This window comes from Nomascus leucogenys, chromosome 16 (genome assembly GCF_006542625.1).
Source record: "Nomascus leucogenys isolate Asia chromosome 16, Asia_NLE_v1, whole genome shotgun sequence".
Classification (NCBI taxonomy): Eukaryota; Metazoa; Chordata; class Mammalia; order Primates; family Hylobatidae; genus Nomascus; species Nomascus leucogenys.
Window position 1 is genome coordinate 28,899,388 of NC_044396.1, and position 22,777 is coordinate 28,922,164.

Below are 22,777 nucleotides of genomic sequence, written 5' to 3' on the forward strand. Positions count from 1 at the left end.
ATAGGATTATCAAACTCACTTATTAGTTCTAGCTGTTTATGGAGTGAGATTTTCTACAAAGACAGTAATGACATCTGCAAAATAGAAATCATGCCTTCTGTGAACACAGAACCTTTTAAAATCTCACTTTTAAAATTCTTAATTTATCTTCTGCATAGCCCCTCCCCCAGCCAAGATTTTGTCAACTTACTTTCTGATGTTTGTATTATAAAAATAATAGATATATTGAATTTGCATTTTAAAATTACCCATTGCCCCCTCATCAGAAGGTTTGGATACGTATTTCTCAGGAGTTTGTCACTCTACTGCTATTAAGAAACTCAGCACTAAATTAATAGTCATAAAGAGTTATGATACATTTCTACATTTCCACTTCAAGCAAATTTCAAATTTTCTAGTTTGACTCTTAAAATGTAAACAAATACTTGTTATTGAAATATGTCAATCATTCCTTGGAATATCAACATGACCTGAAAAGGATTCTGCACTATTAATTCTTCTAAGTGGCCATGTTCTTTAATCATGTGAACTCATTCCTCTGTCCCAACTAAAGGGTAGAGAGAATAGGACAACTCCCCTAAGTGCAACTAATTAACAGGCTGGCTAATGATCTATTATATATGTCATGCAGCTTGAAAAGATGTGGTGATTTAGGTGCTCTACGCCAGGAATTACAACCACAATCTCACATTAATTTGCTCCAAATCACAATGAAAAGGAGAGGAAGTTGCAAGGTTTAATTAAGTTGGGCACTGGCAAGCTGAAAGAAAAGGGAAGCAAAAAATATACACCACAGTGAAGAAGACAACGGAGAATGGACAGATGAACTAAGAGAGGCATAGAGGCCCACAGATGTACCAGTCCTTAGAGTTTTCTCAGGACCTAATGGTCTCAGGACCAGTTCTAATCCACAGGCACCTTCTGTCAAACCCTTTTTCTTAAGGTAACTAAAAGGATCTCTGTCCCTTATATATGAAAGTTCTATTGAGATTATTTTACATCGAAGGAGGGAATGAGAATGAAAAGCAAATTTATGAACATTAGGGTACTATATTAAGAAACCAGAATTAATGACTAATCTTTGCATCCTAAGCAAGACAAAGTAGTTGAGTCGATAACAAACACGGCTTTATTTCTAATGAGTGGGACTAAGGATGAGAGATTAGGGGAATGGAGTGCACTATTAAGGAAATTGATCATTTTGTTTTACACTCAGGTGGGGGAGGAAAGTCTCAGTTTGCTTCTACTCTACATTATACCATGTAATACTTTAAAACTGAGTGCTAAGAATACTTAATTTGATCAATACCTGTGACCACTTTAGGGAGGAATGGGAGACAATGATTTTCTCTTGCTTTTATGTCTCACTAATTTAGGGGCTAAAAAGTATATTCAGGTTATATGTTTAAGCCAGATCAGGTCACTCTCCTATTCCCATCTTACTCTGAGTCAGCCAAAGTCATATGAATGGCCTCTAAAGCATACATAATCTGGCTGGCTGGTTACATGACTAATTTTCTACTCTTTTCCACGCACACACCATTCTAGAGGCACTGGGTTCTCACCACAGAGCCTGTGTGCTTATTTAACCCTTTTCATGAAATACTCTTTCCTCTCCTGTACATTTGCACATATCAATCATATTGAATACTCTAACAGAAAGCACTAAATGTTAAAGGAAAATAATCCAAGAAACAAGTATAGTAAACAAAAAAGATATACAATAATGGCTCACCCCTCTTTCAGGTCTGTGCTCAAATATCACTTTTTCAATGAAATCATCCCTGAACACCCTATCTAAAATTGTTACCCTCTTCCACCCTTCCTCACATTTCCCTTCTAACCACCCCCATGCTTTTTCTCCATAGCATTGTCAGAATTTAATATGAAGCATATTTACTTGCTCGACATATTTATTTTCAATCTTCATCTATTAGAATGTGAACTTAAAAAAAAAAACAGATTTTTGACTGCTTTGTTCACTGCACTTAAAATAGTGCCTGGTGGGAATTAAATAAAATAAATATTTGATCAACATCTAACATGCACATATATCTAACATTATGTAATAAATAATTCATAACATTTACTGAGGCCTATTAAATGTCACAGATTGTGGCAAAGATTTTATACATGTTACTGATAATCCTCAAATTCATCCTACAAGATACATATAATTATACTTAAAGCATACTTCTTAAATTCAGTTTGTGGTTATCTAACACTATGATTGGGTTAAGGAAGACGTCTTGTTTCAGTATATTGAATATTCTTTCCTGTAAAATATGATTTTAACACATCCCCCATTACTACAGCCACTGTAAAAGGAAAGCACAAGTTATACCAAATTTGGTTGTTGAAGAGTTTTTGAGTGCAAACAGCAGATCCGAGTCTAATCAGTTTAAGCAAATAATAATAGTAATAACTAAAAGCTATTGGGAAATGCATAGAATCTCTGGAAGAGCCAGATAGTCAACTTTGGAGGTTGTTCAGCCAGAAACAATGCCCAAGTTATAATCACCAACTTGGCACTCTTTCTGGCTGAACAGCCTCCAAACTTGGAGGGGAGGACAGTCAGTTAAGGTGCTACCATGGGGAACAGGCCACATGTTGCAATAAGAGTGTCACTTCTTGATGCTCTGCCACAGCTACCTTAGAAGCTCAGTGTCTCTCCACTAAACTCCATCATCCTCAATAGGAAATGGAGGCTGCAGTGTCCATTTCATATTACTTGTTTCAGAATCCAAGTCTGTTCAGTAGTTCCCAAGTCACATGAATACTCCCTCGCTGTAAGAAAGTATAGAAAACTATACATTCTGGCTACAATTTTGATGCAGTGAGATTTTCACCATGGAAAATTTGCCAAACGTAGGATTTTCGAAAGGTGCTAGCCATAATGATGACAAATGCCCACTACAGATAATAACACAATTTAGATTTGAAATACATCACAAATCAAAATAATTTTTCACTAGTAGACATGAGTTGGGCAGTGTTTTATATTGTCCATTGTTTTCTACTTAAATTATGGTATCTGAGCCAATAAATGATAAGACCTCTTCCTCCTCGAAAATAGCTTTCTGGTAATGACATCGGTGAGAAACAATCTTTCTACTGATATGAGAGGGAGAAACATGACAGTGTTTACTAAAAGGGAACGGCATGAGAATAGACTGCCTCAGAGAGGGTATAAAGCTACTCCAGTATACAAGTTGCTTATTCAAATGGCGTTTTGATTTCATTGATGGTAAGACATATGGAAAAACCTATTTTTGAATTTTCAAATTCAAAATAGCATGTTTCCATGAATAGCATGTTTCCAAAGTGAATCACAGTTAAGGAATTAATGTTTAAAATAAAATTTTAAGTTCCTGATGTTTCTTGAAGAGTTTATATTAGTTTTCCCTATAAGAAATATAAGTTTGAGAAGATAAGTAAAAATATATATTTTTAAAACTTTCTAGTTCTTAAAATGTTCCCCTTAACAATAATTAGAAGAAAAATAATAAAACTTTTTTTAAAAAATTAAGCTTTAAATAGGCAAATATATGAAAACAGATCTAAATATTTCATACATATGTAGATATACAGAAATGTGAATATATATTCACCCCAGCTCAACAATAGCATGGCAAAATACCTCTTAAATATTTAGATCAACTGTTTTTAATTTTGTGCTCTATGGAGTAAAACTTTGCTTCTATTACCTGGACTCTTGAAATCATAGGTGATAAAAAGAGAAAGAAAAAAGAACCTGTTTTAAAATGTCCTCTTGCTGGTCGGATTCTGAGCTCCTAGCTCTTCCCCATGGCTGACCTTGAGGAGTTGTGGGTTTCTTCACCAGCCCCAGAACCCCCCTTTTCTCCCTCATCTTCAGACAGCTTTTGGCATCTTCCCCACGCAACCAGTGAGTTCGGGCTGGCCAGTTCTGAGCAGGAACAACGGCCAAATGGTAGACCTGCTGGAGAAAGTGGAGATGCAGATCAGACATGCAGCATTTTCATTAACCAAATTTCTTAAGGTCACATCTGCAGTATCAGCTCAAGTAGAACAGCTTGTCTTCAAATGTACAGAAAATGCATGTTTCCTTAAAACCTGGCGGGATCTCTTGAAAGAAGGCTATGATTCTTTGAAACCTGATGACTGATTTGGTATGCTTAGTTATTAATGATTGTGTAATAACTCATACTTCCTCACATATGATATTTGCATATGTACTACATGTATAGAATGATCTCTTTCCAGCAGTTCTGTATATACTCAGAACGAAATTTTTCTGGGTTTTCTTGGCTTTTGTGAAAGCAGAAGGCTGATGCTATTTTTATTGCTAGTACTTGTTTATCCATTAATATTTTCTGCCCTCTAAACTTTTGTATAATCCTTTATGAAAGTTAATTTCATCAGTATATAGTTAATATTAATAGTGCCAAAGTGCTACCAGTGGCAAACTAGGTAGATCGTTATTTGTTTTCAACAAGATGCCAAGCATGTCAGAGTTTGAAGTTGAGCTTCAGCTTAAGTACAAAGGGAGGTAATTTCAAGGTTGCCAGTGAAAGATCCAGTTACATTAGGTTTAGTTCTCTAGAGCTAATGATTGTTTCTGATTTATTTCTATATCCCTAGCACCTAAAACAGTGTCACACAATAGTCACTAAATGTTTATTGAATAAAAGAGTCGACAAACATAATTAAAAGCTATTTTTCTTCCTATATATAGCATGAAGATTGTAATTGCTTCTCTAGAAAATGTATGAATCCATCCTTTACTAACCTGAGGAAAAACACTCTCTTTACAGAGATTTGAACTTTGATGACAGCTTTTAAATATATATAATATAAATATATATTATAAATATATATTTTATTAAATTATATATATAATTTATATATTTTATATATTTATAAAATATGTTTTATAAATATATAAAATATATAAATTAAATATATATATTTGTACTTCTATATTTTTATAGAAGGCTTTCCTTCGGAAAATGAAAGACTATCTAGAAAGAATGCATATATTCCCCATTTTTTATGGTTATTACTTTTACAGTTCTTTTTTTTTGTAGTTGACATTTTTAGGTTTGATTGCTATCTTTAAAGTGCCTTATCAAATTTATGGCTCTGTCCTGTTACCTTTTGAGCTTTGCAAACTGTTTACGTAATAATTATAAAGAAGTTACTTTGTTTCCAGTGCATCAAACTTAAATGATGCGATTTTTTTTCTATATTTGCCCTTAGTGACAATGTTCTATTTTGCTTGTCCTGTATATATATTGCTTTTGGTGTTTTGTATTATGTGTCAAGGATAAGCCAATTAATTCTCTACCATATATAACTTCTGAACATCTTTGATATGGCACCTTAATTCTTTGTAGATATGGAGATATGTATAGAACTATATTCTAAAGCCCCACAATGGGGCTAAGAAAGGGGACAGATGGATGGGCAAAGAAGAGTTTTGTTTATCATATTAGATCATAGTTCTTGATTAGTTTTCTTAGTTAAAGATCACACATAGAGTGTGATTTCTATACCAAAGACATGTTTATTTCAGTATTAGAAAAATAGTTTTCTTACACATCCTGAAAATTGCGATTTTTAAAATGTGCAAAATCTTATCGAAAGCAAAAAATAAAAATTTAAAAATTAAAAAAATAGAATGTCGTCTTGAATGAAATTTAGGAAAAATAATTTCGTTAAAATTATACCTATAGTTGACAGGCCACTTTCAGCAATACAGCTATTATAAAAACAAACTAGCTTAACTAGATCACATGACATTTGTGGACATCAGAACACAATGTAAAACGTGGCAGTTTCAGATTAAATATTGGCAGATGAACATGAGTAACTTTGAAAAACAGAAACCTATTTGCTTTTTAAGAATTATAATGGTAATGTGCATTTATTTTAAAAATTGACAATATACAAAATATAAAAGATAACTTACCAAATATCCTTTGGTAGAAATAAACACAATATATTGAGAAATATATTTCTAGTCTTTTGTCTGTGCACTTTTTTATGTAATTGGAATATTTTATATACAAGCATTATTTGAAAATTTTTATCTTAGCAATAAAACAACCTTGTTATGCCATTAAAATTATTTAAAATTGCTTTAATGGCCAATTTCTTCAATTTTATCACTATATAGTACTATTAATCATGTTTTGCATAAATATTTTCCTATACTTCAGATTATTTCCCTAATTGTGTCTTAGAAATAAAATTACTAGGTTATAAAGCACAAATGTTTTAAAGGCTTTTAACGTAAATTCAGTCGACCTTTTCAAAAAGTATGATCAATTTATATTTCCACCATCAGTACATAAGGGCATTCATCTCAACGCCCCATGACAGGTTTTCAGTTTTATAATAATTTAAGATTGCTGATCTGATGAGTGAAAATCCGCATTTCACTGTTAACTGTACTTGACACTACTCAGCACTACTGGCTGTCTCCTATCCCCAGCCTCACTGTTGCAAATTCAAAGTAGGCACAGAAGTAGAGGTATTTGGGCAGAGAAAAAAGAGAGGAAAAAGTGAGATACGATTGAACAGCTGGAATTATCAGTAACTTTTACTCAACATCTCTTTTCCTCAGTCCTCAGGACTACAGAAGCAGTTCACATTTTACAGATCAAATGGACCACACACACATTCCTTCCACTGCAAATTGTCCCTTCTCCACTAGCAGGTAAAAGAGTTCTTGTTCATACTCTGATTTCCTCCCAAGCATTGGCACAAGGAAGAAAAGAAAAAATGGGAAATGCTCAGCTGTATAATTTATGGTTATAAGAAGCTCCCTCTTTAATATTTCTGCCGCACTTTTTGGTACCTTCATGATAAACAAAAGTTCCATTAAAATAAATCACTTATTTTTGTCCCACGTTGTAATTGTCTGTTTAGGTACCAGTTTCTCCAAATAAATTGTATCAACTTGAGGGCAGACACTTAATCACATCTTATTCTCTTGATCCCCATCATTGCATAACCAGAAAGAACACAAAGCATTTTTCAATGGTAAATACAAAGCTTTAGCTTTGCGCACCTTACAGTAATTGATCTAACAACTTATTAGCTCCTATTTAAATAGATGACACTCTTTTGTGTTAGATAATGTTAAATTAGACTAGAGGATTGGGGAAAAAAAGATCCTTATCTTAAATGAGACTATAACCTACTAAACTGTGGTAGAACTAAGATGAAATATTAAAGTAATATTTCAAGGATTATTTACTAATCCATGTAATGTCCATAAGTGATATGCTTGAGATGCATAATTTTGCTAACAAAGTATCATGAAGTGTAAGTATTAAATATCTCTATCAATTACTGCAATCCTGGTGCCTCAGTTGAGCTGGGCAAAATTTCTAAAATATAAACACATTATTAAAACCACAACAAAACAAAGAAAACTACCCTTATAAATCCCTGTAATTTCGTGTTGTCAAAAAATCATATGTATATTGCTGAGAGGCCTTTAAAAAGAATAGGCCAGTAATATCATGAAATAATTATCCAAATGCACCCTCTAGTGGCTAAAAAGCAATTCACATACAAGATAAGCAAAACTGTGTTTAAAATAAGGAGCATTGAGTAACATTTAACTGAAATTTTTCTAAATGAAAATAAAAATTATTGTGGCTTTAATTTCTGCACAGCTCTATTTAATAATATAGTCATTTGAAAAAAATCAACGTATCTCAATACTAAAAAATACTTACCATGTAAAATACATACACATTCAATGAAAATAAATACCCAAGCGTTCTGATGATTCTTTGTTATCTGTGTTTTCTAACAGTTTTTCATCTCCAGAGCTTCTATTCATGGTTAAGTGTTCACCTCTAACCTAAGGAAAAAAATTAAACATGTCCAATCTGAAATTTTCACTAAATTCCTTTTTAATTTTAAATGTGTTCTAAAATATTATTCATCACAAATAACTTTGCCATTAAACTGTATAGTTCTTAACTAGAAACATCCATGTTTCCTATTAACGTTGACATCACAAATGTTTGTGATTGCTAAATATATTGTCTATGAAGATAATGCCTTAAAAAACTTGTAACAAGAACATTTCTAATACTTTGATGTCAGAAAACACTTCAATATAATGGTAATACACTTTAAAAAGCTGATGACATAAGAATACAGCCAATGAAAAGCTACTTTTTATTTGTAAAAATCTGTATTTTTGACTTCAAATATTTTATTTATATTTCATTAGATTCCTATCTTTCTATGTATGGCTAAAAGACATCAGTGAATACGAACTAGCATTTTTATCCTTCATGTCTTTATTGTATAGGTTCAAATATGAAGACATTATTGGTGAAAAAACAAAAAACAAACATATAGTGGACAAGAAATAATAGTCACCACAATCATCTTACTTTTTCAACCTAACACAATTCAGAATAATACATAAGCAATTTTTACATTTTTAATTTAATCTTACAATCATCTTTTATTCTACCATACTGTCAAATACTTGTGAAAATAAAAATAAAATACATGATGCATAGAAAGACTTTTTTTAAAAAACAACTATTGCACAAATCAATGTGAGAATATGCAAGTAATATAAAAATGCATTTAAATATATTGTCACAACGTATTTCATAAGTCATAAATCTATTTCACCTACTGTTTATAATCTCTGGACTCTGGAACTAGATGATTTCTTACCAACTCATCTCCATGTGGTACATTATAACATTTATTTACTACTGTAAAATTCAGTGAGAAAAAAATGTGTGCCAATTATTTATCCTTTCCTTGAGCAGACAAAAAGAATTATGTGGTCTTAAAAAAATACTTGAAAAAAAAAACAGTGCTCAGTCTTAGATAAAACAAGTTTAAATTTCTTCATATGATTTATAACAGAAGTGATTCAAATGGAAATCTGATATGTGCATTCGTCTTCTAAATTCATTACAGCTTATTTTAGTTGATGGACTATTTGTTTGTTTGTTTTGACCAATACGACTGAATAAAGATAACTGAGGGGAAAAAATAACTAATCAGGAAACTGTAAGTAAAATGAGAATTCCTATTAAGTTCGTAACTCCTGCCCAAACTAAACTAATAAATTTTAGAGAAATTATAAGCCACAATTCTTTACATTGTGTCTCATAGTTGACCAGAATCATAAACAAAAAAAAAAGCTAGGAATTATATAAAAGATTTGCTTGTACCTTTACAGTAAGATCAGCCGGGCACGGTGGCTCACGCCTGTAATCCCAGCATTTTGGGAGGCCAAGGCGGGCGGATCACGAGGTCAGAAAATCGAGACCATCCTGGCTAACACGGTGAAACTCCGTCTCTACTAAAACTGTAAAAAATTAGCCGGGCGTGGTGGCAGGCGCCTATACCCCCAGCTACTAGGGAGGCTGAGGCAGGAGAATGGCGTGAACCCGGGAGGCGGAGCTTGCAACGAGCCAAGATGGCGCCACTGCACTCCAGCCTGGGCGACGGAGCAAGACTGCCTCAGGGGAAAAAAAAAAAAAAAAAAAAAGCTCTCTTAGGTTTCATCGAACAGAAATTACTACAGAATTACTGCCATCAAGGCAATCTACTACTAACTACTATGCTATACTGAAAGTGACAATGATTAAGAGCCGTGTCGTGATCAGGTTAAAGAGAAAAAATAATTACATTTGTGTGTATGTTTAATTAGATAAGTCAATTATGCATTAAAACAATACATTTTCAGTGGGTCCTTATTGTGACGTGAATGGTGTTTCAACATTAAATGCTAAAGATGAAAATATGAGTAGGAAAATTAGATATTCTCTTAACCTACTCATAACTACATGTACTTCCAAGAAAAAAATATTCAAATAGTTTGTATCTGCATGCTCTGCACTAATGATTAGTTACCACAACTATTATGATTAGGTGAGGTGATTTAAGATGCATTCAAATAATTTATTCTAAATTCAGATACAAAAAATTATGTTTTTAAACATGTAAGATTGTGCAGGGAATTCCGTGCCTTCTATATTAAATAATTACATTTTCAAAAACAGCAAAAATTGAACTAACAAATTAAAACTATCTTCATGGGTTCTGGAAAAGGAAGAAAAAGTGAAATCTGGAAACGCAATTGGAAGTAAAAAAAATATGTTCAACGAATACATACAGAGGTAAAAAAAATCAGTTATAAATAGAATAAGATAGATTTGTATTTTTAGTCTTGTGTTTTTGAAAAGGAAATTGCATAATTACATTTTTACAAAACGAGTAAGATGTTTAAATTACATAACTAATAGAGGGTTTTTTTTCTCTTAGTTTTTCGGATTTATAAAATAATTGGTTGACATGCTCTACAGGAGTGACCTTACATACCTAATGGTAATTAAAACCGTTTCTCTCTAATTACAAAATTCCCAGCATCTATCCTACTATGATACTATCTGAAGATAGGCACCAATAATACAAATGTTTATTCAGATTTTTTGCTCAAAGTTATACTTATCCTAAAGCTTGAAGGGCTAAGCACTAGAGTATGAGAGTTTGTGGAAATGTACTTAATGTGATTTAACAACAACAGAAAAGTAACACCTAAATTAATTGTTCCATTTGAAATTATTTTCTGACAGATAAGTGAATATTTCCTTGAATGACACAGTCTGGGGTATCAGATATTTATTATATACAGTATATGTACACACATAAACACACACACATTATATAGTCAAAAGATAATGCTCCAAAATTACTGGAAATGGTATTTTGAGTATTTTCAGCACAAACTAACTAGAGGATGTGCTCTAGCTGTCCAAGCAGCAATAATCATAAACTCTGAACTTGGCTTTTTTTTTTTTTTGAGATTCTATTCATAGAATCATTCTTCGAATGCCACATTCACAGCAAAACTTGGCCCATTCTACAGGGTATTTAGTCCCACACTCATGGCAGAATTTTGGTAAGTTTCCAGGTGAATTTCCTTCAATGCCTTTAATATTTCCACCATTAAGGGAAGATGCACAGTCTCCATCTGGCCTAAAAAAGTAAAGAAACAGTGTAAAGATAAAGTTCGTATCAGTAGTTTTCAACCCATAACCCTGGAGAAACAGGACAAATATAACAATTAGCCTGCTTAATCTCATTTCTAGTATTCCTCTAGTTCAAATTTAAAAAAATCCTTGTTAGTAAATACTATAATTCTAACATTTTTTCTTTAACATTATATTTATCTGTGTTAGGAGAATTTATCATGACTAAATGCAGCCATGCTTTCTGTATCAGTCTGTTCTCACATTGCTATAAAGAACTACCTGAGACTGGGTAATTTATAAAGAAAAGAGATTTAACTGACTCAGTTCTGCAGGCTGTACAGAAAGCTTGGCTGGGGAGGCCTCAGGAAACTTATCATAGCAGAAGGCAAAGGGGAAGCAAGCATGTCTTACATGGTGGGAGCAAGAGGAAAAAAGAGGAGGGGCAGGTACTACACAGTTTTAAACAATCAGATATGGTGAGAACTCACTACCACAAGAACAGCAATGGGGAAGTCCACCCCCATGATCCAATCGCCTATCACCAGGCACCTCCTCTAACGTTGAGGGTTACAATTTGACATGAGATTTGGGCAGGACACAAATCCAAACCACGTCGCTTTCCATCTGTTCTTTGTGCTAGGAATTTACTACACTGGGAGCAGAATGAACATTTATGATGTCCTTTCTGCAAACCTATCTCTGAAGAGAAAACTGGAACCCAGCCATGAAGAAAAATAGAGATCCTTAGGTTTCAAGTCTCTCTCCTAGGACTGTGAGGTGATACTTCTAGTATTTATTTTAATTTTATTATTTAATGATGTTAAATTATTGTGATGCAATAAATAACAAACTCTCATGCATGCCCTCACAGGGAGGTCTCTATTATCTATTAACAAAACCTAGTTGGCCAGGCGCGGTGGCTCACGCCTGTAATCCCAACACTTTGGGAGGCCGAGGTGGGTGGATCATGAGGTCAGGAGATCAAGACCATCCTGGCTAACACGGTGAAACCCTGTCTCTAATAAAAATACAAAAAAATTAGCAGGGCGTGGTGGCAGGCACCTGTAGTCCCAGCTACCCGGAGGCTGAGGCAGGAGAATGGCGTGAACCCAGGAGGTGGAGCTTGCAGTGAGCCAACTACACTCCAGCCTGGGCGACAGAGAGAGACTCCATCTCAAAAAACAAAAACAAACAAACAAAAAAAAACCCATAGTAATAAAGATAAAATAGATGCTAGATGAACTATACACTATAACAACATTTTAGAGTAAAAAGCTTGAGATTATAAAGGTTTTATCACAAATGTCAGACATTAAAGAAATCCAGATTCTACTGATGAAATAATTAATTGGAGGAACAGCTTTTTGATTCCTATAGAAACATGTTTACGTTCCCTCATGGCATGTGTTCTTCTGAGAACATGATACTTAATTTAAAGCCCTCAGAAAAGGAACTCTTCATTGCTAGGACGATTATAAGCATGACACTACTGGAAAAAATAATTTTTTTTTTTCCACAGAGGTAGTTATTGAAAAATTCTAGGTGCTCCCCGCTTTGAGTGCATCTTTCATACAAGCAATTTAGGAGTGATAAAAACAAACAAACAAATGAACACTGAACTTTCTAATGAAAGGCACTAGGGATCTAAAAGAGACAAAAATAAGGCTAAATGTCTTGCAACAAGAAATATACTCTCTTAGACACTGAGAGCAAATTTACAGCATAAGCATAATTTATTTAAACCACAAAGAAGACACTAATGAATTAGAAGACATAACCCCAATCAAGAAAGAGTACCAAGGGAAAATAAGTCAGCTTTATTGTCAATGATATATGTAAGAACTATTTCAAAAAATAAAAGGTCATTTCAATGCTAGAGTATACACACTCAAGGAACTCAACACACATACCAACATTAACAAATATCAAAACTTCAATCTAACTAGTTATTGCCTAATTTCTTTACACAGTGGCTGGCAAATCTATAGTCTCAATGGTAGCATATGAGGTTTCTTGATATCTTACATTATCTAACACAATTTATACTGTCAAGAGTTTTTTGGTTTTGCTAACCTGATGAGAGTGAAATGGATGGTAGCCTACCACTGATTTAATGTACATTTCCTGATTGCTTGTAAGGCTGAATATCTTTTCATATGTTTGTGTTATTTTTGCCCTTCGGATTATTCCTACTGTGAATTGACTATTCCCTATCCCCTACTCCCACCAAAACCCAAAGCCATTTTCTACTGTATGGGTTTTTTAAAACTTTATTTATAGAAATTCCCCACAATTCCTAGACAATAATTTGTTGGTTTATGTATATAGTAAGTATTCTCTCTCAAGCTATCATGCTATTTCATTTTATCCATGGAGCTTTTTATAGCACTAGTTTTCCTTTAAATAGGATCAAATATATCAATCTTTTGCCATACAATTTGCATTCACTAAATTATTCAAGAAATGCTTTCCTAACTTAGATGAAAATGAGACTTTCTTCTATTTTATTCTAAAATCTGTATAGCCTTCCTTTCCACATTCAGCCTAATGTAGTTCACATGTAACTGATTTTTTTTATACCTGATGTGAGGTAGAAAGTTTTTCTCCACATATGGATGTCCAATAGTCCCAGCACTCCCACTTCCCAAATCTGTATTGCTAGTTCTGAAATGTGGCAAATTTCCAGTTACTGATGAGGCTGGAGTCTCTTGCTTACCACTCCATTCTGATAGAGTTCTGTTTGTCTATTCTTGAATCAGTATCACATCTCTTAATTACGACAGCTTCATACATCATTCACACATTTTTGTCTTTAACTTGTCCTGGCTAATATTAGGCTTTTGTGCTTCATATACGTTTTGAAAACAATTTGTCAAGATGCATGAATTTCATTTGAAAATTTCACTGAATTTATACATTAATTTTGAGGAGAATACATAGCTGTACAAGACAGCTGCGTGATATTAAAGTTTTTATGTTATAAAGAAGGTATGTAGAGGCATACCTTAGAGACACTGCAGGTTTGGTTCCAGACCATTGCTAAAATGCAAATATTGCAATAAAGCAAATTACACGAATTTGTTTGGTTTCTCAGTACCTATAAAATTTTTTATTATACTGTAGTCTATTTAAGTGTGCAATAGTATTATGTCTAAAACAACAATGCATACACATATACAATTTAAAAATACTTTATTGCTAAAAAATTCTAACAATCATCTGAGTTTTCAGGGAGTTGTAAACTTTCTGCAAGTAGAGGGTCTTGCCTCAACGTTGATTCCTGCTGACTGATCAAGGATGGTGCCTGCTGAAGGTTAGGGTGGCTGTGGCAATTTCTTAAAATAAAACAATGAAGTGTGCCACATCAATTGACTTCCTTTCATGAATCATTTCTCTGTAGCATGTGATGCTATTTGATAACATTTTACCCACAGTAGAATTTCTTTTGAAATTGGAGTCAATTGTCTCAAACCTTGCTGTTGCTTTATCAACTAAGTTTATGAAATATTCTAAATCCTTGTCATTTCAACGATGTTCACAGCATCTTCACCAGAAGTAGATTCCATGTCAAGAAACCGCTTTTTTTTTTTTTTTTTTTTTTGAGATGGAGTCTCGCTCTTTCACCGAGGCTGGAGTACAGTGGCCCCATCTCAGCTCACTCCAACCTCTGCCTCCCAGGTTCAAGCAATTCTCCTGCCTCGGCCTCCTGAGTAGCTGGGATTACAAATGTGAACCACCACACCTGGCTAATTCTTCTACTTTTAGTAGAGACAGGGTTTCACCATGTTGGCCAGGCTAGTCTCAAACTCCTGACCTCAGGTGATCCACCTGCCTCAGCCTCTCAAAGTGCTGAGATTACAGGCGTGAGCCACCACAACTCCTCATCCATTCCAGTTTTATTGTGAGACTGCAGTAGTTCAATGACATCTGCAGGCTTCCCTTCTGATTCTAGTTCTCTTGCTATTTTGCCAGCACATCTGCAGTTACCTCCTCCACTGAAGTCTTAAGTCCCTCAAAGTCATCCATGAAGTCTGGAATAACTTCTTCCAAACTCTTATTAATTTGGATATTCTGACCTCCTCCCATAAATCACATATGTTCTTAGTGGCATGTAGAAGGGTTAATCCTTTACAGAAGGTTTTCAGTTTACTTTGCCCAAATCCGTTAGAGGTGTACAACTTAAAAGCCAGATTAAAAGAAAAAAATCAGGTTTTCTATAAATAGCTTGTTACTTACTTTTGTATATGGTCCTTGGAAAACTATCATATACTCATTTTTATTTTAGTTATTGGGATAGCAGAGCTAAACATACCTGGCTATGTAGCTCTCAGCATATGTTTTTCTTTTGTTTGTAAGCACACCTGGGGCAGGATTTCTTGCCAAACTAGGTGGTGTGGAATTTCGAGGTTTGACATTAGCCCTATGAAAAAAAGAAAAAATAATGGAAAAGTATTGAACAGTGAGCATGTATTTCTCAAATTACCTATTCACATGATTAGAAAGAATACTTAGAAGCTTCAGAGAAGTTCAAAAGATTAAAGTCCCAATAATTATTTTAAGTCTGAAAGCAAATAGTAGTTAATATTAAAGACAAACCAAAGAATTTTGCATTTACTAACACTATTCTGATTGTAAATAAAATCAACTAAAATATGTATATATGCTTTACATGAAATTTATAAGGTAATCATTCTGAAAGATACATTTTTAAAAACAGTTTAAATTTATATTTCCCTCAAAACATATATTCTGATAAATGCTTATGGATAACAGTTAAATAAACACACAAGTTTTATTACTATTCTAAGCATATACGATGTAGTTAAAAAAATAATTTTTTTGCTAGTTACATTAAAGAATAATATTCAACTTATGAAAGTTCTAAAAAGCAGCAACTAAAATAAATGAGTTAATATAATATTCCCTTTAAAGATTTAATTTTACCAACTGCATAGCCTGGGCTATCCCAAATCAGAGGGACTTCTGGTTGGATCATCCATGAGTCTCCATTTTGAAACTTTAAGAATCAAAGAAGGGTTAGAAAGCTAAATGATGATGATATAACACTAAAAGCAGAGGCTTGGGAATTCAAATGAATTTAGATTCAAATGTCAACGCTACTGACAGCTTTGTGACAGCAAGTCTGAGTCTCATCATTTATAAAATGATCACTTATAGAAAGGTTATGAGATAAAAAGTACAATTCATATAAACATTTAGATAGCTGATGCTAATATTATTACTACTGTTGTTGCCACTATAAGTTAACATTTATATAATAGTGCTTACTCCATGTCAAGTACAATTCTAATTATTTTGCCCATAGAAATTTATTTATCCTAATAATCCTATGAAATAGGTAGTGTTCATAACCCCATTTACAGATAAGACAAATGAGGTAAAGAGCCCCTAAGTAACTTACCCAAGGTGACGCTGCTACTATGTCCCAAAGCTAGGATTTAGATGTTCATTAAAGCATAGTTCCCTCCCTCTCTATAGAGCTTTAATCAAATCTTAAATTTCACAGGTGAGCAGTGTTATATGAACAGCAGAATACTTTAAAAAATACCTCCAGATTAGAGGTTCTTAAACTTTAGTTGAAATTCTTCTTACTCTACTTATACGGCAAAGTAGGAGAGAGTACCCTAAAATTGTAAATAGCTGCTTCCAAAGTATATGCAGGTAATAACAACATCCACTATTTTTCAAACAGCTACTGCATGACAATTATGAAGCCAGGTACTACACATGCCTTATTTAATGTCCCCCAAATCTCAGAATTTTTTAAAAGTGAGCATTTTTAAAGTGGAAGCATGTTCAAACAGATTATATAAATTGTGAGGCTACTATGTGGCCAGAGTAGTACTTGAACTTAAGTGGGCTGTATTACAGAACTCATATTCAATATACAATACTGTCATTCAAAGTGGTTACTTTGCATAATTACTTCTTTAAATTACTTCTAAACTTCAACAAGCAAAGAATCACTTTGGTGCATGAATGGAATGCCCTGCACCTCTTCAAATGCTCACTCCAAGTCCATTCGTGAGGTTTACTCTACCCTTGTGTATAGCCTCTTTGGGGATGTTGTAGAACTACTAGAGTCTTTTTCTAGAAATTCAATCTCTAGGGAATCATTGTCAAAGAATGGTATTTAAATAGGAAGAACACTTTTTTTTTTTGGCTATAGAATCGTCTTAAGTGCATGAGATATACAAACAATACAAACACACCCATGAATATATATACACATAATGTCACCATATCGGTAACTTGAGGTTGTTCAAAATGTTTATATTTAGAGGAAAATATAAGAGATTATCATCATTAATAGCTACCAATATTAAATACCTGTCGTTTATTTTTAGTAACAACTAGAATGGCCTTGATCACTTAAAACATCTTGCCCCAGTCTTACGCAGTCCACAAATTTTTCTTTCTGTTCAGAATCTGCAAAGCATTACTCTTACTCTGTATCTAGAATCTACCTGTTACAGCTCACATGAATAATTAAAGAAGGTTTAATTTTGGAATTGTACTTAATCCATTTTACTGCTAGTCACTGTTACAGTGAGATCTGCATCAGAGGGTTCTGACAGTAGAATCAGCAAAATGAAAAATGGCTCACGGCACAAACTCTTCTTGCTAGGATTTATCACTAACTACTTAAAAATAGCAAATGGCTGCTGCTAGTATCTTAAAGACTTCTCCTACCTTTGTTTATCTAGTTAAATTTATTATTACTTTTCATACATACATACTGAGCAGACTGTTGTAGTAGGTGTTGGTTTAAAAGTTAACTAAGTTACTCTCTGCTTAATATTTTCCACCATTAATTGATAAATTAATTTTTAGGTCCTAATTTCATATTTAAAATGCGGGCTAGAATTGAGACCCGAATTAGTAGACCTTGAAGACTCATGCTGTAGAGTTTCAAAGTAACTGCCATTGCCACACACTCTTTTCAGCCAGCCAGGTCAGAACTGGCTGTGTCATAACTCTTTCCCGAGCTTGACTCTTCGGCAGTGTCATACTCTTTCCCGGTTGTAGGCAGAATTTACAACCATCTAACAAAAAGACTAAGGACTCTTGGATTCAAAGTTTCCTAAAATCTTTTCTTTTTCCGGGCTTTTTATAATAGTTCACCATCTGCTTATCTAAGAGATAATCTAACAATATAATATACTGTACGAGACATTTTTCTCAAACTCTACTTTTTAAAACTGCTATTACAAAAAAAATCCTAATTACTACTAAAAAACTTCATAAAAAATTATTAAATGTGACTGCAATTTGAAACCTCCAAAAATTAATATTTAATGGTATAAAATGTATAACCTAAAAAGTTTTATTTACTACAACAGAAATGCTTACTAAAAATCAAAATGTTTTAAATCCTAGATTATTCGACACATTTTGGCTTAGAAATTATTCAACAGATTTTTTTAAGTATAGGACAGTAAAAGTTATATTATTCCATTATATAAAGCTTTTAAGGAAATATCTGAAAAATATTAACCAAACTGAGTTACAAATACTTACTTGTAAATAGGTAATAACTCATGTCTTTTGATGGCACTGTCTGATTTTGTATCACTGTCATACAACCTTTGCACAAGTCTTCCCGTTCGAAGTGGAGGGCCTAACTTGTCCATATTACTATTAAAATATATAAAGGTGTACCCATAAGGAGATTGCTACTGCTTCTTTATATAAAGTTTTTTTTTAAGACATTATTCTGGTTCATCAGATATTTACTCCCCAAGTCCTTAATTTTATCTGACTGTCAAGGTAAGAACTAATGTCCAAAAGAATCCTCAGAGAGTTCATACAATGTCCATTATTAGGTCCGAAAATTCTGACTACACAGGCTACCCTATACATCCAAACAAATGTCAAATTATACACAGCAGGGCAATGGAATCAATGAAGAAACTTAGGAAGGACAACTATTTCAAAAAAAAAATCATGAAGCTATAAGTGAACTGAATGCTGTTATTCACAAATAATTTTTCTTCCTCCCTGAATTCATAGAAACTTTCTCTACTCTTCATATTATTTATTTCCATGCTTTTCAAAATTCCAAAAATGAGGAATTGAATAAATAACATGTACCCCATCTGACTTTCTAACTCCACTGACTTCTAACAAAAAAGTGACTTTATTTCTGAAATGTATCCAAAGCAAAACAGGACTCGGCATGGAAAAAAAAACATGGATGACAATTCTAAAAATCACATGTAATAATGGTAAGGGGCCATTCCATCCAAATATATATACACATACACACATTTTGACCAAAATTATAAAGGATCTCCATCTAGAGGATACAGGAAAAACTGCAGGTTTGTAGGATATTTCACTGTTTTAAATCAACCAGCCAAATAACTGAATCATATAAACTATCACCAACCAACATCTAGTCATAGTAGGAAGCAGGGAAAATTGAATTACGAAATCAGGAAACAATCTTATTTGCCTACTGAATAACACATCACTGCTTGTTAACTTTAAAAGTTTATTCTTTTTAAGAGATATTTGCTCACTCATTTCTTCACTTATTCACTGACTATAAACACTGAGCATCTATTATGTGTCAGGCACTGTGCTACATTCTGAGGATGTGGTGGTAAATAAGATAGATCTGATACTTGTTCTTATGGAGTTTAGTGTCTGAAAAGAATGTGTTCATTTTCCTAGATTATAGATATCTAATAGGAGGGACACATTTTATTAATTTTTGTCTTCTTTCAGTAGCTTATACATAGCAGGCATTTTGCTGAAAAAGTTGATATTAATACTTTGCAGGTGGTGGTGTTTATGTGAGGATTTAAAGTTCTTAAAAGCAGCCTTCATTAAATAAATGTATTAAGTAAAATTTCTAAAATATTTTAAATTAAAATTTGTTTTTAATTTGTTAAAGTACAAAGAAAGCCATCTATTGGAATTTTAATTAAACATTCAGATTTTATTCTAAATCCTTAATTATCAAAACATTTTTGTCCCAACAGTGGTTATCTTACATAATTCTGGAAATAAGGATTAAAATTTTTCTTTCTCAGAAAAAAGTTACTGAATTTAAAATTTAGAAAATTTTTAACTATATTTTAAAAACATATTCCTCTTATATGATAAGAAATGGTCAGATCCTACATGTGATACAACAAAGTTCAGTTCAAGAAAGATGTGTAAAATATAACAAAAACCTAAAGGTAATTATCTAATGGAAATATTACATATATAAAAAGATTGCCAATATTTTCAGATTTTGAAAACCTAATTGAAGGACAGGTTCCAATAATGATTTGAACCATACTTGTATTATAACATTCAACTCGATTTATATGTGTGCATATATATATATACACACGTACATTCACAACTCAAATTTACTTAGCCTAAAAGTTAATGAATGCTATTTTTAGGCTAAAATCACTTAATAACTTATATTCTAAGTTGCCATTAGGCTATCAAAAACAAAATCTATAAATCTCAATAACAATCAAGATTTTATACATATAATACTTTTGCAGGCCTTCAAAATACTCATAGCTGAATGAGTATGGTGACGATATCAACCTATCCCTGATTTGAAATAAACTTTAACATAGGAAAAGTCATTTACTGTTGATACCAGGACAGTGAATTCACTTAGGAAATAAGTAATTTTAGTGTGGCTTACTAGGTACCTTGTAGGAGTGTAGCAAGTACTGTAGATTGAGATATAACAAAAAGATGATTTCTGAAATAATATTGGGAAAATAATTTACTGAATGGTATTTTGTATCTTTGTACACCTCTGTTGTTATGATGCTATAAGGCAATCTTGTCCAACCAGCAGCTCACAGGCCACATGCCACCCAAAATGGCTTTGAATGGGGCCCATACAAATTCGTAAACTTTCTTAAAACATTATGAAATTTTTGCTTTTTTTTTTTAGTTCATCAGCTATTATTAGCGCTCGTGTATTTTATATGTGGTCCAAGACAATTCTTCTTTCAGTGTGGCCCAGGGAAGCCAAAAGATTGAACAACCCCCTGCTCTAAGGCAGTTTTGAAATGTGTCATACCTCTACTTTTCATCCTAAATTCATCAATCCTACACAAATAATTAGTATCTCAATTCCATGGCAAAGTTAGCTCCCTATCCAAAATCTTCAATCATTGTTATCTACATAAGAAGCCAAGCTCTGGAATTCTAGGTTATCACAAGCATTTCTAGATCAGCAATAAAAGATAAGTTCATAAAAATTTACATAACACTCCACACAAATTCAATTCACATACATCAAAAGACTGGATTATGAAAACAGTATGTTTCCTATTCATATAAAAATGTACTCAAAAACTAAAGACATTTACTTCTTAATGTTTTCAATAAGGTATGAGAAAAAAAATGCAATTTTTTAAATTAAAAAATGCTCCATACATGCCTTTGATTGCTCTAATTTTATGCATATTACAGTTGATCTCCAAAGTAAACGTGTTTTTCATAGTAACTAAAAGGAAGTAAATCTCTGATATTTGATAGTTTCACTACTGAAAATTATTAGCTGAGCTATCCATTCAAACTGGTAATAAGGTACAATTGTGTAAACTCTAGGAAACAATTCAAATGGGGAAATATTTATTTAAAAGATCTGTGTTTCATTATACTTCTAAAATTTCCTGGGATTAAAGATAATCATCTTTTGGCCGGGCGTGGTGGCTCATGCCTGTAATCCCAACAATTTGGGAAACCGAGGTGGGTGGATCACTTGAGGTCGGAAGTTTGAGACCAGCCTAACATGGTGAAAACCCATCTGTTGTAAAAATACAAAATTAGCCAGACATGGTGGCACACACTTGTCCCAGCTAATGGGGAGGCTGAGGCAGGAGAATCACTTGAACCCAGGAGGAAGAGGTTACAGTGAGCCAATATCGCACCATTGCACTCCAGCCTGGGCAATAAGAGCGAAACTCCATCTCAAAAAAAAAAAAAAGACAATTATCTTTTAGAGGAAGGGAAAAACTTTCCACTTGGGTGTGTTTTGTTGTTTTTTAAACAAATCTGTTAAAATTGACCTAAAAATTGATTTGCTTTTTTTTAATATTTAAAAAAAGGTTTTTTGTTTTTGTTTTTGTTTTTTTAATGGAGATGAGGTCTTGCTATGTTGCCCAGGCAAGTCTCAAACTCCTAGGTTCAAGCGACTCTCCCACCTCACTCTCCCAAAGTGTTGGGATTACAGGTGTAAGCCACTGCACCTGGCCTAATCCACAAATTGTCTAGAAGCAAACAACCAAACATATGAGAATTTTTCTGAGTGCAAAAATAAATTTCTTTGTGGCATGATTCTATTACAGATCACTGGTATGCCTGATTACAGTGGACCACAATAAAGATTACACACACCAGACTTTAAACAATTGCAATCCACTGAAATAACAGCATTTACTAATCTCAGCGAATGTTCAATTTACTGAGCATTACACCTGACCAAATGTCTTAATTCAACCTTTACCCAATCCTGAATCATCTGTAAAAATCAAAATAACAGTTGTCATACAAATTTCAAGTAATTCTTTCACTTGTACCAGATGATAATTCTATGACATGCCAACAGATAACAGATGAGGGAATTAATTTATTATCTTTTTTTACTTAACCAAAAATTTTTTTGTTAGCCTAGGCATTCTGCTAGATTTTAGTTACAAATGGAAGCAAGGCAGACATAGTCTTTGTCATCATGGAGCTTACAATCTAGCAAGAGAAACAAATCATTA

General features: G+C 33.2%; 1 protein-coding gene and 1 pseudogene across 2 annotated transcripts in view; one reads left to right on the plus strand and one right to left on the minus strand.

Moving 5' to 3' along the window:
• The first annotated feature begins 3,807 nt into the window (after window positions 1-3,807).
• LOC105737657 lies at window positions 3,808-4,147 on the plus strand (annotated as a pseudogene).
• Window positions 4,148-9,682: 5,535 nt separating this feature from the next.
• The window catches only part of ZC2HC1A (zinc finger C2HC-type containing 1A), a 53,589-nt gene continuing 40,494 nt past the window's right edge, over window positions 9,683-22,777 (minus strand). The window contains exons 8-10 of one of the 2 annotated variants that reach the window (XM_030795136.1): window positions 18,558-18,674; window positions 15,328-15,435; window positions 9,683-11,019 (exon numbers count right to left, since the gene is read on the minus strand). In XM_030795136.1, coding sequence (XP_030650996.1) covers window positions 10,854-11,019; window positions 15,328-15,435; window positions 18,558-18,674 — 391 coding nt within the window. In that variant the 3' untranslated portion in view covers window positions 9,683-10,853. The remainder of the gene's footprint in view (window positions 11,020-15,327; window positions 15,436-18,557; window positions 18,675-22,777) is intronic. The other variant, XM_030795137.1, reaches the window with a different exon arrangement.